The sequence below is a fragment of the Hyla sarda genome, chromosome 6 (genome assembly GCF_029499605.1).
Source record: "Hyla sarda isolate aHylSar1 chromosome 6, aHylSar1.hap1, whole genome shotgun sequence".
In the NCBI taxonomy this organism is placed as follows: domain Eukaryota; kingdom Metazoa; phylum Chordata; class Amphibia; order Anura; family Hylidae; genus Hyla; species Hyla sarda.
In genome coordinates this window covers 294,642,918-294,656,857 of record NC_079194.1, presented here as the reverse complement: position 1 = coordinate 294,656,857, position 13,940 = coordinate 294,642,918, and the positions used below count along the sequence as shown (strand labels likewise).

Sequence of the window (13,940 nt, the reverse complement as noted above, 5' to 3'; positions counted from 1 at the left end):
ACTTCTCCTATATACAAGAATATAACTACTATAATACTGCTCCCAATGTACAAGAATATAACTACTATAATACTGCTCCTATATACAAGAATATAACTACTATAATACTGCTCCTATATGCAAGAATATAACTACTATAATACTGCCCCCTATGTACAAGAATATAACTACTATAATACTACTTCTATATACAAGAATATAACTACTATAATACTGTCTCCTATATACAAGAATATAACTACTATAATACTGCTCCCAATGTACAAGAATATAACTACTACAATACTGCGCCTATACACAAGAATATAACTACTATAATACTGTCTCCTATATACAAGAATATAACTACTATAATACTGCTCCCAATGTACAAGAATATAACTACTATAATACTGCACCTATACACAAGAATATAACTACTATAATACTGCTCCTATATACAAGAATATAACTACTATAATACTGTCTCCTATATACAAGAATATAACTACTATAATACTGCTCCCAATGTACAAGAATATAACTACTATAATACTGCACCTATACACAAGAATATAACTAGTATAATACTGCCCCTACATACAAGAATATAACTACTATAATACTGCCCCTATATACAAGAATATAACTACTATAATACTGCCCTTATATATACAAGAATATAACTACTATAATACTGCCCCCTATATACAAGAATATAACTACTATAATACTGCTCATATATACAAGAATATAATTACTATAATACTGCTCCTATGTACTAGAATATAACTACTATAATACTGCCTCCTATATACAAGAATATAACTACTATACTACTGCTCCTATATACCAGAATATAACTCCTATAATACTGCCTCCTATATACAAGAATATAACTACTATAATACTGCTCCTATATACAAGAATATGACTACTATAATACTGCTCCCATATACAAGAATATAACTACTATAATACTGCTCCTATATACAAGAATATAACTACTATAATACTGATCCTATATACAAGAATATAACTACTATAATACTGCTCCTATATACAAGAATATAACTACTATAATACTGCTCCTATATACAAGAGTATATCTACTATAATACTGCTCCTATATACAAGAATATAACTACTATAATACTGCTCCTATATACAAAAATATACCTACTATAATACTGCTCCTATATACAAGAATATAACTACTATAATACTGCTCCTATATACAAGAATATAACTACTATAATACTGCCTCCTATATACAAGAATATAACTACTATAATACTGCCTCCTAGCTGTGAGGTTGTGTGTTTGTGGTTCTCCTGATGTCTGGAGAAAGCCCAGGGCGGGGCCACCCTGGGCGGGGAAGCTCCCCAAACAAGGCCCAGGCTTCTCGGCCTACACTGGGGGAAAACTCCCAGGCTTCTTCTAATGTGGATGTAAATCCTAAAGTCATTCCAGTACAGAAGAATATTGAGCATGTAAGTCCAGCCATTGTAAAGAAGGAAAATACAGCAATGGATGTATGTAAAGAAAAGAAAGCAGCAGCAGCAGCAGCAAGTATGTGTAAGGAATGTGATGTGGAACAGTCTGCCAGCCATGGTGTACAGTGTGATGGTAATATGACTGAATTCAAGACAGAATCCATTGTGGGAACTCCAAAGTCTGCTAACAGAGGCCATGTTGGTGCACAGGAGCTGGGGCAGAGTGGATCACATGGAGGTGCACAGGAGCTGGGGCAGAGTGGATTACATGGAGGTGCACAGGAGCTGGGGCAGAGTGGATCACAGGCAGCAGGTGTGCAGCTCCACTCTCCAGCACAGAGACAGAGGAGGACATCTCTGGAGAGACAGACACTACAGGAGAACCTGAAACAACAAGAGGTGGTCTCCAGCATGACCCGCTCAGGCCGCACAAGATCCCAGGCCGGAGGTAAGAGCCACAATACTGACAAGTCCATGGAGGTGACACCAGGGAAATCTGTGGAGAAATATGAAAGTGTTTGCAAAACTGTTCCTGCCCCAGACCCTAATGTATGTGGCCGGGCCTCAGGAGATACAAGCAGCCATGGCTCCTCTGTGTTCACCCAGCCTGAGAGACTGTCCAGACCCCTCCAGCAGGGCAAAGAGACCGCCCGGGCACCAGAGCTACAGCTGGCGGAGGAGATCCCAGCACTGGTGAGGAGGATGGAGGAGCTGAAGCATCAAAAACAAATGCTGCAAATGCAGATAGACTGTGTATATAAACTGAAGACAGCAAATCCACAATACAAAACTATGCATGATAATAAACTGTATGCACTGAGCACAGAGCTGGCCACCATAGTGAGCGAGATGGACTCTATACTGGAGAGGATGGGACCTTTGGCGGAATCCTATAGGAATAAGGAACGCTTTTCCCAATACCAGCTGAGTTTTGGTGCAGAGCCCAGATCGGATGTGGCATCTGTCATCACCCCAGATGAGCCCCAGGAGGTGACAAGACCCCTTATAAAACCCCCAAGTTTCACCTTCAAGGATCGGCATGTTCATAAGCCCGAGGAGCAGCAACCTCAGAGACCTGCAGCTGTTCCGGAGCCTGCAACTCACTTACCTGCAGAGGCACTACAAGTCCCAGAAGTCCCAGTGCATCAGGAGGACAGTGGACATTTGCCGGTGTATGAAGGTGATGGGGTGATGGAGCAGAGCTCTAATGTTGGGGCACGGACTGGGGGTGAGGACTGTGATAATGTTGGGGCACGGACTGGGGGTGAGGACTGTGATGATGTTGGGGCACGGACTGAGGGTGCGGACTGTGATGTTCTTGAGGGGTCGGTGGCTGGAGGGGGTGCACAATCTGTGTGGGGTGTTGTGTCTGATGATGATATAGAGGTGGATGGGACAGGTGATGTTGTACACAATACTGTGCAGGATTTCCCCCCTTTACCTACAAGCACAGCAGCTGTAGCAGGGCCCCCTAGAGTAGACCCCAACCCTGTAAGACAGGACACAGGTACCCGCCAGGTTCCTCCTAGAAATGCCTGGAGCCGTGGTGCTCCATCCTTCACCTCCAGCGCCAATTACACTGGCCAGGCATTTAAAAGGAGGAATGTTGTGCGATTTCGGCACAGAGGTGCCAAGGAGGACCTTCCAGATAGGAGGTTTGTGGTGAGGGAGCTCCTGTGCCACCAGATGGGGTTTGTGCCAGCGGACATCTTGGCTGTAATAAACCTACCAGATAGACAGGGCTATGATGTCAGCTTTAAGCTCATGTCTAATCTGGATAGGTTCTGGTCCAACTTCCCCAGGTTCAGAGACAAGGATGGATGGAGTAAATTCAGTTTTATCCCCATATCCAAGCCAGATACCGTTATCATCAATATTATCTTCTGGAATGAAGCTGTTCCCCCCCAGGACATTGTGGTGTGGCTCCGCAGACATTGTGACCTGGTGTCTGATCTCACCAAGAACAGAGATGATGACGGTATCTGGACTGGAGGGTGGAAGGTCCTGGTGAAGCTGCGCCAACACGGGAACATCACCCAACATCTGCCAAATTCCTTCTTTATTGGCAGAGAGAAGGGTGTTTGCTTCTACCCCGGTCAGCCCAGAAAGTGTTTTAAATGTGGTAAACCTGGACATCTGGCTAACACCTGTACTGTGGTAAAGTGTAACCTGTGTGGTGAGACTGGTCATGTAAGTGCTGATTGCCAGAACATCAGATGCAATCTATGCGGTGAGATCGGTCACCCTCACCGGGACTGTCCCAATGCCTGGCACAACATCTGCCGGGAGCTTCCTGATGAGGACCTTGTGGCGGGGGCAGAGGCTGTAGAGGAGGAGGCTTTGTTATCAGACCCTATACTGACCAGACAGGAGGTTCAGACAGATGTGAGTAACACTGCACCAACACCTCAGCAGTCAGAGAGCACACAGGGGGACATGGAGGTTGTACCACAGGACCAGCAGCAGCCGGGGGTATCCTCTTCTGTGTCTGAGGGGAATAGGATGCAGCAAAATAAAAGGAGGAAAAAAGACAAGTCCTCCCGCAGGCCTGAGGGGGAGAATAATATCAGTGTGAAGAAAAGGGCTGACAACAGGGCAGGAGTAATGGTGGTGTCCAACAGGTACGAGGTTCTGTCAGAGTCCGAGGGAGATCTGGACACTGAATTGAAAAGAATAGAAGGTGAATGTGATGGTGACACCAGGGACCAACCCCCAATAAAAAGAAAACCGCAGAGTGTGAAAGACAATGTAGAGTCAGATATGGAGACAGGTGGTGGCCAGCGGGACTCAGACTCTGACTTGTGATGATGGGGATCAGGTCTCTGCTCTTCTGTCTTATCATGGCTGGGTTTACTTTAAGGGTCCTTTCTAGTAATGTGAACAGTATTAAAGTGAGGAGGACACGGCACATAGTCTATGACCATCTTAGAGACCAGGACGCAGATGTCATCTTCTTACAGGAGACGCGCCTGACTACACTGGGACACTTACGTGAGGCTGAGAGGGAATGGACGTCTGGTCTTTCTTTCTGGTCACTGGCTGTGGAGCCTTATGCCGGGGTGGCCATACTGTTTACCACCAGGGATGTGACAGTACATAGGATGACAGAGGTCGTCATGGGAAGGTGTCTGATTTTGGAGGTCACTATCCATGGTAGAAGACTCCGGCTCATAAATATCTATGGCCCACAGACAGTGACCGAAAGGATCCAGCTATTTAATGATGTCAAGCCATATCTATTCACATCTGTTCCTGTTATAATGGCCGGGGATTTTAATGTCACTAGGACATCAGGTGACAGGTCCTCAGGCAGAGCGGTGGCCAGAGACTCCAAGGTCCTAAATAACATGATCTTGCAGTCCGGTCTGAGTGATGTGTTCACACAGGGTAGAAGGAAACCAAAACTCACATACACCTGTTCTAACAGGAGCAGTAGAATAGATATGGCGTTTGTGCGTCCTGAAGAATTTATTAGTGATAGGAATGAGAAAACTGTCCCTTATTCAGATCACATGGCCTTAGTTTTCCATCTTGGTGTCACTAAGCGCCCAGATATTGGAAGGGGGCTCTGGAAGCTTAATTCCAGTATCTTGGATGATGTCTATGTCCAGAAATGTGTTTATTCCTTCATGCAGAGCCAGCTAGAGCGGGTGGACTTCTATGATGATATGGCCGCCTGGTGGGAGGATGTCAAGGATGAGATCAGAACCCTCTTAAAGAGACTGTCCTTTAAAAAGGGGAGGAGCAAGTATGGCCAGTATCTCAAGCTGCGGAAAGAATTGGAGTCACTATATTCGGCGGGTGGGGACCAACAAAGGATAGACCGGCTGAAATCTGAGATAAGGCAGTATCAGTACAGCAGGTATACCTCCCTGGTTCTTGAACGGGATTATGGGTCTTTAGGGTCTCCTGATCCCTTTGAGAATTGCCGGGAGCGGGTGGCAAATAAATCTGTCACCGGTCTCACTGACTCCCAGGGTGTTTTGCAGGAATCTCGGGAGGGTATCCTGGGGGTGGTGAGATCGTACTATGCTGACTTGTTTCAGAGGAAGGTTTTGGATAGAGAAAAGATGACCCAATTCTTGGAGACAACTCCGCTCCCTGATACTAATGATTTGGACTTTTCTCCTTTGACAGCAGAATTGACGGTGGCGGAGGTCAAAGAGGCCATTGATAAGTTACATGTGAAGAAGGCACCAGGTCCAGATGGGATAACAGCAGAATTCTATAAGACATTCAGAGACCTCTTGGCTCCAATCCTCGTGGATGTTTACACAAATTGTCTAGAAAGTCACCTGATGCCTCCATCCATGAGAGTGTCTTCGCTGATTCTGCTGTCTAAAGGTAAAGAGCCGAGTGACATCAAGAACTGGAGGCCGATTGCCCTCTTGAATGTCGACAGAAAGATTCTGGCAAAGATCCTGTTTTCTAGGTTAGTTTGTCTGTCCCCGGCACTGTTGGCAGGCTGTCAGTATGGCACAGTAAAAGGGCGGAACATCTCTGGGGCAGTGATCTCCATAAGGGAGATGTTTGAGAGATGTAAAGCCCTGAGGTGTGGGAGATATGTTGTGAGTCTTGACCAGGCTAAAGCCTTTGACAGAGTAGATCATGAGTATCTATGGGCCACTTTGTCAAAGTACGGTATTCCGGGACAATTCATCGATTGGCTGAAGACTTTGTATTGTGAGGCCGAGAGCTTTCCTCTGATCAATGGTTGGCAGGGTGACACCTTCAGGGTTGAGGCGGGGGTGAGACAAGGTTGCCCACTGAGTCCGCTGCTGTATGTATTTGCCTTAGACCCGTTTCTGAGGTCACTGCAGGAGTGTGGTTTTCAGGGGGTGCCGGTCCCCCACTGCCTGCCCCTGAGTGTTGTTGCCTATGCGGATGATGTGACTGTAGTGATATCTGAGCCTCGTGAGGTGGAGATGTTGTCTGCGGCCATCAGAAGTTACTCGGAGGCCTCAGGGTCTCTGGTCAACCTTGAGAAGAGTCAAGCTCTCTGGGTATCAGATACTGATCCAGACTTTGATCTGCCCCAATTTGTGAGAGCCTCCTCCTATATTAAAATCTTAGGGGTCAAATTCGGGAGGGACGATAACGCCAAACTAAATTGGGAAGAGAAATTGGAAGCCGGAAATGCAAAGGTTCAGCGATGGAAGAACTGGAGGCTGACCTATAGAGAAAGGGTTAAAATGTTGAAGACTTACCTGGTCCCCGTCTTCTTGTATGTCTCTGTCGTTTTTCCTTTGCCAGAATGTTTCTCCGCTCGGCTCTTTAGCCTGTTCTTCCAAATGTTTTGGGGGAACAGGTTGAACCCAATAAAAAGAGGGATCACCTACCTACAGAGGAGAGAGGGTGGGTTGGATATGCTGAATCCAAGGGTGTTCTTTGACTCCATGTTTCTAAAAGTAAATTTTGGTTGCCTGGACTCAAACAACAGTTCCCTGTGGGCGAATAGTATCAGGGACTGGATATTGCCTTTTGCAGAGTCTTGGGTGCGAGGTGGCAGTCTCAAGAGGGGGAGATGGACGCGTGACTACCTCCCCCCATACCTGGAATACGGACTCAGATGTCTGAAGAGATGGCGCATTGAGAAGTCCTATATTGAGAGTAAGACCCGTAAGGACCTGTATGTCAGGGTTTGTAGGACCTTTTTCTTTTTACAGCCAGCACTAAGGGACTGTACATCCGCCATTTTACGAGACAGTCTGAGGCTTCTAAACAGTGTGAGGCTCCCGAAAAAATTCCATGATATTGCCTGGCTGTCACTGCATGGGAAACTGTTCGTAAGAGGGAATTTAAAATACCTGAGTGTGTCAGATCGCCAGTGTCCCCTGGGGTGTCAGGAGGAGGAGACCATGACACATTTTATATCGGAGTGCTGGGGAGGGCGACACATATGGCAGACGATATCCAACAAGCTAAGAATCCCGAGACTACAGACCCTAAAATACTCAGAAATAATTTACGGTGTAACATCTAGTGTAAGTGGCATTGACCGGGAGACGTTATATATCATCATATCTGTCATAAAATACTATCATTGGCACACCAGGACCCGAGTCTCCATGTACAGTGAACCCTTCCATGATAGGAGAGCAGTAGACCTGATCATGTCAGAGCTGAGGTGGATCAAGTGTTTGGAGGTCAGGAAGGATGAGAAAAATCGTTCATTATGGAGGAATGTGTATATAGAATGATATTTACCTTCATGATGCTTTTGTGTTGTTCATTTATTTACTTTTCTTCTCATTTAAAAGCAATGGGCTTTTTCTAAGTTAACATTATTGTTTCTTTTGTAATGGAAGTGTATGATTTTTAATATTTGATATTGTTTTGATAATTTTGGTCAAGTGTACTGTAATATTTCTGTTTGTTTTTTACTAATAAAAATTGCCTCCTATATACAAGAATATAAATACTATAATACTGCTCCTATATACAAGAATATAACTACTATAATGCTGCTCCTATGTACAAGAATACAACTACTATAATACTGCCTCCTATATACAAGAATATAACTTTTATAATACTGCTCCTATATACAAGAATATAACTACTATAATACTGCTCCTATATACAAGAATATAACTACTATAATACTGCCTCCTATATACAAGAATATAACTACTGTAATACTGCTCCTATATACAAGAATATAACTACTATAATACTGCTCCTATATACAAGAATATAACTACTATAATACTGATCCTATATACAAGAATATAACTACTATAATACTGCTCCTATATACAAGAGTATATCTACTATAATACTGCTCCTATATACAAGAATATAACTACTATAATACTGCTCCTATATACAAAAATATACCTACTATAATACTGCTCCTATATACAAGAATATAACTACTATAATACTGCTCCTATATACAAGAATATAACTACTATAATACTGCCTCCTATATACAAGAATATAAATACTATAATACTGCTCCTATATACAAGAATATAACTACTATAATGCTGCTCCTATGTACAAGAATACAACTACTATAATACTGCCTCCTATATACAAGAATATAACTTTTATAATACTGCTCCTATATACAAGAATATAACTACTATAATACTGTAGTCTGTAACCATGAAATACATAGGAGCTTTGCTTCCTGTTTCTGTTAGTTTTCCTTGGAGCGCTATAATCATCATAGTAAATAATAGAAGCATTACATTATATATATAATACAGCAGCGCTCTGATGGGAAATGACATTCTACTGACCTATATTTCCTACTCATTATTGGATTACTCCGCACACACATTCCGGACGTTCCACAAAGACCATGTGATGCCAAGCGTCTTCTCAGTGATAGAACAATGTGAGTTTTTCTCTATGGTGCAGATGAAGTTGTCCTGACCTGTCATCATCATCAGTATTGCAAATCATTTTCTATTTTTCTGTCCGGGAATGCTGGAAATTGCAGTTTTGCAATAGCTGGAGGCACAGTGGTTAAGTAACACTGCTATACAGCATCCTAGTATCAGTTAGGTCCCTCAGAGAAGCAATATTCTTACAGGTTTCTTATCAGCCTCTCTCTTCTCTCCTGAGCTATTTTCTAAGCTGATTTGTGACCAGATGAAAGGTCAACTTTGACCCTTGCTGCTTGGGTATGCTGGGAGTTGTAGTTTTGCAACAGCTTGAGGCACAGTGCTTGAATAACACTGCTATACTGCATCCTAGCATCAGTTAAGTCCCTCAGAGAAGCAATATTCCTACAGGTTTCTTATCAGCCTTTCTCTCTTCTCTCCTGAGCCATTTCCTAAGCTGATTTATGACCAGATGAAAGGTCAACTTTAACACTGGCTCTATGGGCATGCTGGAAGTTGTAGTTTTAAAACAATTGTAGTTTTGCAACAGCTGGAGGCATACTGGATAAGTTGCACTGCTATACAGTGTCCTAGTATCAGTTAAGTCCCTCAGAGAAGCAATAGTCTTCCAGGTTTCTTATCAGCCTCTCTTTTCTCTCCTGAGCTATTTTCTCAGCTGATTCATGACCAAATTAAAGGTCAACTTTGAACCTGGCTGTTCGAGCATGCTGGGAGTTGTAGTTTTGCAACAGCTGGAGGCACAGTGGTTGAGTAACACTGCTATACCACGTCCTAGCATCAGTTATGTCCCTCAGAGAAGCAATGCTCTTACAGGTTTCTTATCAGCCTCTCTCTTCTCTCCTGAGCCATTTTCTAAGCTGATTTGTGACCAGATGAAAGTTCAACTTTGACCCTGGCTCTATGGGCATGCTGGGAGTTGTAGTTTTGTATCAGCTGGAGGCACAGGGGTTGATTAACACTGCTATACAGTGTCCTGGTGTGGTGGCGGGGTGTGTTGTGCAAGGCAGATGTTGTTTACCCTGGGGCAGATGGCATTAACCCCTTATATTTGTAACTGTGGTATCACTGTACAGGATCTTGTCCTGTCCCTGTCTAAAGTCCCCTCAGCCAGAGTCCCTCCATTCCCATAGGGCTCTCCTACAGGGCATTTGGTCGCCTCATATCAATTGTATATATTATTTAATATATAGGTATTATAACTGTATAGGACTTTAGCAGGTCATGTGACCTGTATAGGACTTTAGCAGGTCAACCTTCCAGGGTCCTGTGGTGTACCCAGAGTTCACTGGGTTCAGGACTTACAGGTTTGCTGACCAATGAGCTTAGTCTAGCCTCCTTAATATATAAGGGGCTGTAGTCAATTCACTCTCCTGCTCTTGCTCTCATGTTCCTGCACTACAAAGCCAAGCACATCTCAGCAGAAATCTCAAGTCATCTAGGCCAAAGCCTAAGAACCTGCAGCCACTAAACCGTGAGTTACCTAAAAGCTCAATCTATCAAATCCTGTGTGACTACTACCAGCTAAAATATTATAATTAGTAGCACCGTGGCCTGCATCAAAGCTCATTGCTTCAAAGTCCCAGCAAAACCTGTGAGGAACCTGCATCCCGGTTACCTCTTAAGAGACTGTTATGTATAAAGACTGTTACATAAAATCTTTAAGTAAAGTTCTTCAGTTTATTCATAAAATCTGCAGTGGACATTCCGTTTATTCCCTGCCGTTTCTGGGACGGTTGGCGGCAGGACAACCAAGGGTTAATATCACCAGACCCTTCATACTCTATTGCAACACCCCAGACACCACATAACGCCTGGGCGTGGTTTAGCCTAAAACCACCTGAAGGTATACCGCTGGATCCTGGGCTAGGCACGGGGGCAATAAAGACTCAGACGCCAAGTTACGGACAACGGTAGCTTTACTGAGAGTAGACAGATGGTAAAGTCTATACAGTTCAGCCAGGGTCCAAGGAGGTGACCAGTGACGCAGAGACCTTAAGGGCTTGCTGGGACTTGTAGTAGGACTGGACAATTGAATGCAGACCGCCCTGACTTGACAGATGACAGGGACTGACTTGGCTTGATGGCGGCTGCAGGACTGGACTTTGAGGCCTCCACTACTCTGGACATACACACTAGGCGACTGCACTGGACCTCAGCCGAAGAGCAGAGCTCAAAGAGAGAGAAGCTCCACCCAGGGCTTATATGGGGAGACTAGCAGGGAGCCCATAGGTCACCCCTGGGATCATCTGGTCACTGGTACCTACTGGGTAACGATCACATGACATATCACATGGTATAACTCTTAAAGCAACATTACATTTTATAACACTTTACATGGTAAAACATATTTACAATGGGGAAAAGTGCATGAGCCTTGGGGACACTGAAGGAGGCTGCCTGACAGGACAGCAGGAGCACGGGGTAACACCTCCTGTACTGGGCCACCACTGAAGTATCAGTGATGTCCCTCAGAGAAGCAATACTCTTACAGGTTTCTTATCAGCCTTTCTCTTCTCTCCTTAGCCATTTTCTAAGCTGATATATAACCAGATGACCATGATAGTACAGTGTGTGATAAATCTTGCACCATTTGGGTGAATGGTAGATACTGAGATGTATTAAGCTTTATCCAATGCTGGAGCCCCTTCATGCTGGATGTTCCAAATGTCCTTTCTTTTTGGGAAAAGCACTGAAAAGAAAGGAATAAGGCTCCAAATGTCACAACCCCTACTGAGGCTGCTGACGTGTCCTAGTGATAGTATCAGTATCTATGATGGGAAACACTTCACACCCCTTCCTTACAGAACAGAAGGGTCTTTATCCCTCGAAGAGCAACATGGAACACGAGACAGGAATTCCCCGCTGCCATGTTGCTTAACCAGCCCTTCTTCCAAAAGGAAAGGACCGAGGCTCCAGTCCAGGTATAATAAAGGACATCTCTCCTCCTCCTCACAACATCATAATACACGTGCGCCTCTCACCTTGTCAGTCTTACGGGTCTCCATGAGCTTCTCTCTGAATTTACCCTGCAGAGTCTCCGCCAGCTGACACAGTAGGGCCCCATTATCCAGCTTCTCCATGAACGTCTCTGCCGTTACCTCCTTCCCTGCCAAGAAAACCAAGAGGTCAAACATCATGGCCGCAGGTAGTCTTTACTGTGCCAAAAAGACCTAAATGATGAAGTGCAACAAATCTGCGCTGAATTCTCCAAATTTGAAAAGGGTCAAAGAATCCAAGGAAACTAAACCAAATTTATTAAAAGGAAAGGCTGAAAATATTAGCAAATTTTATCACAAATCTATGTCTGTCCATAATAGATAGAGACCTGACTGTCTGATGTATCCCCCACTGTAACACTATGGGCACCGACTGTATGTTGGGGAAGTAGTCTTCGGGGGGATTTATCAAAACCTGTCCAGAGCAAAGTTACCGAGTTGCCCATAGCAACCAATCAGCTCGCTTCCTTCATTTTTGAAAAGGCCTATGAAAAATGAAAGAAGCGATCTGATTGGCTGCAATGGCAACTTAGCAACCTTTCCTCTGGACAGGATTTGATAAATGACTTATCCTGTACTGATCCTGAGTTATATCCTGTATTATACTCCAGAGCTGTACTCACTATTCTGCTGGTGAGATCACTGTGTACATACATTACATTACTTATCCTGTACTGATCCTGAGTTATATCCTGTATTATATTCCAGAGCTGTACTCACTATTCTGCTGGTGAGGTCACTGTGTACATACATTACTGATCCTGTACTGATCCTGAGTTATATCCTGTATTATACTCCAGAGCTGTACTCACTATTCTGCTGGTGAGGTCATTGTATACATACATTACATTACTTATCCTGTACTGATCCTGAGTTATATCCTGTATTATACTCCAGAGCTGCACTCACTATTCTGCTGGTGGGGTCACTGTGTACATACATTACATTACTTATCCTGTACTGATCCTGAGTTATATCCTGTATTATACTCCAGAGCTGTACTCACTATTCTGCTGGTGAGGTCACTGTGTACATACATTACATTACTTATCCTGTACTGATCCTGAGTTATATCCTGTATTATACTCCAGAGCTGTACTCACTATTCTGCTGGTGGGGTCACTGTGTACATACATTACATTACTTATACCTATCTCTGGCGCCCCCTTCAGCCTTCAGGTAATTATGCAGATTTGCAGGCATGGACATACTAAGCTGTATCTCTTTAGTCCTTATTACTCCCTACATGTTACCATCTCTGGTATGAGCTCTCACAGTATAAATAACTTTTGCACAGAACATCTGTATCCAATATAAAATATATTAGGTGTCGGCTTTCAATCTACCGTCCTTTATGGCTCTAGAAGGTTGAACCATTTCTTACATATTTTACAGGTCACCTATATTAGTGTAAATGAGGAGACCGGCCGCGCCGCAGGAAGGGAAAAATGGAAAATACATTAAGACACTTTTAGAGAAACGGCACAAGGACACAGGACGAGGCTGGAGGCTGCATATACTGATTACATCTACTTAAATACCGCCATATATTGTTACCCTGTGAGAAGAGATGTTGTTAATGCCCCGCCCCTTTTATTAAAGTCACTAAAAAGAATTACAGATGGAGGTGGCAGTAATAAGTAGCTGTATTTTATTCTTGTAAAATGGGAGCAGTATTATAGTAGTTATATTCTTGTATATAGGAGGCAGTATTATAGTAGTTATATTCTTGTATATAGGAGCAGTATTATAGTAGTTATATTCTTGTATATAGGAGCAGTATTATAGTAGTTATATTCTTGTATATAGGAGCAGTATTATAGTAGTTATATTCTTGTATATAGGAGCTGTATTATAGTAGTTATATTCTTGTATATAGTAGGCAGTATTATAGTAGTTATATTCTTGCATATAGGAGCAGTATTATAGTAGTTATATTCTTGTATATAGGAGCAGTATTATAGTAGTTATATTCTTGTATATAGGAGACAGTATTATAGTAGTTATATTCTTGTATATAGGAGCAGTATTATAGTAGTTATATTCTTGTATATAGGAGGCAGTATTATAGTAGTTATATTCTTGTATATAGGAGCAGTATTATAGTAGTT

The 13,940-nt window shown here is 43.2% G+C and overlaps 1 protein-coding gene across 3 annotated transcripts in view; it reads right to left on the bottom strand.

Annotated features, from left to right (window-relative positions):
* GAS2 (growth arrest specific 2) overlaps positions 1–13,940 on the bottom strand; it is a 92,874-nt gene that overhangs the window by 54,268 nt on the left and 24,666 nt on the right. For all 3 annotated transcript variants that reach the window (XM_056527808.1, XM_056527810.1, XM_056527809.1), the window contains one exon: positions 11,815–11,939. In XM_056527808.1, the coding sequence (XP_056383783.1) occupies positions 11,815–11,939 (125 nt within the window). The remainder of the gene's footprint in view (positions 1–11,814; positions 11,940–13,940) is intronic.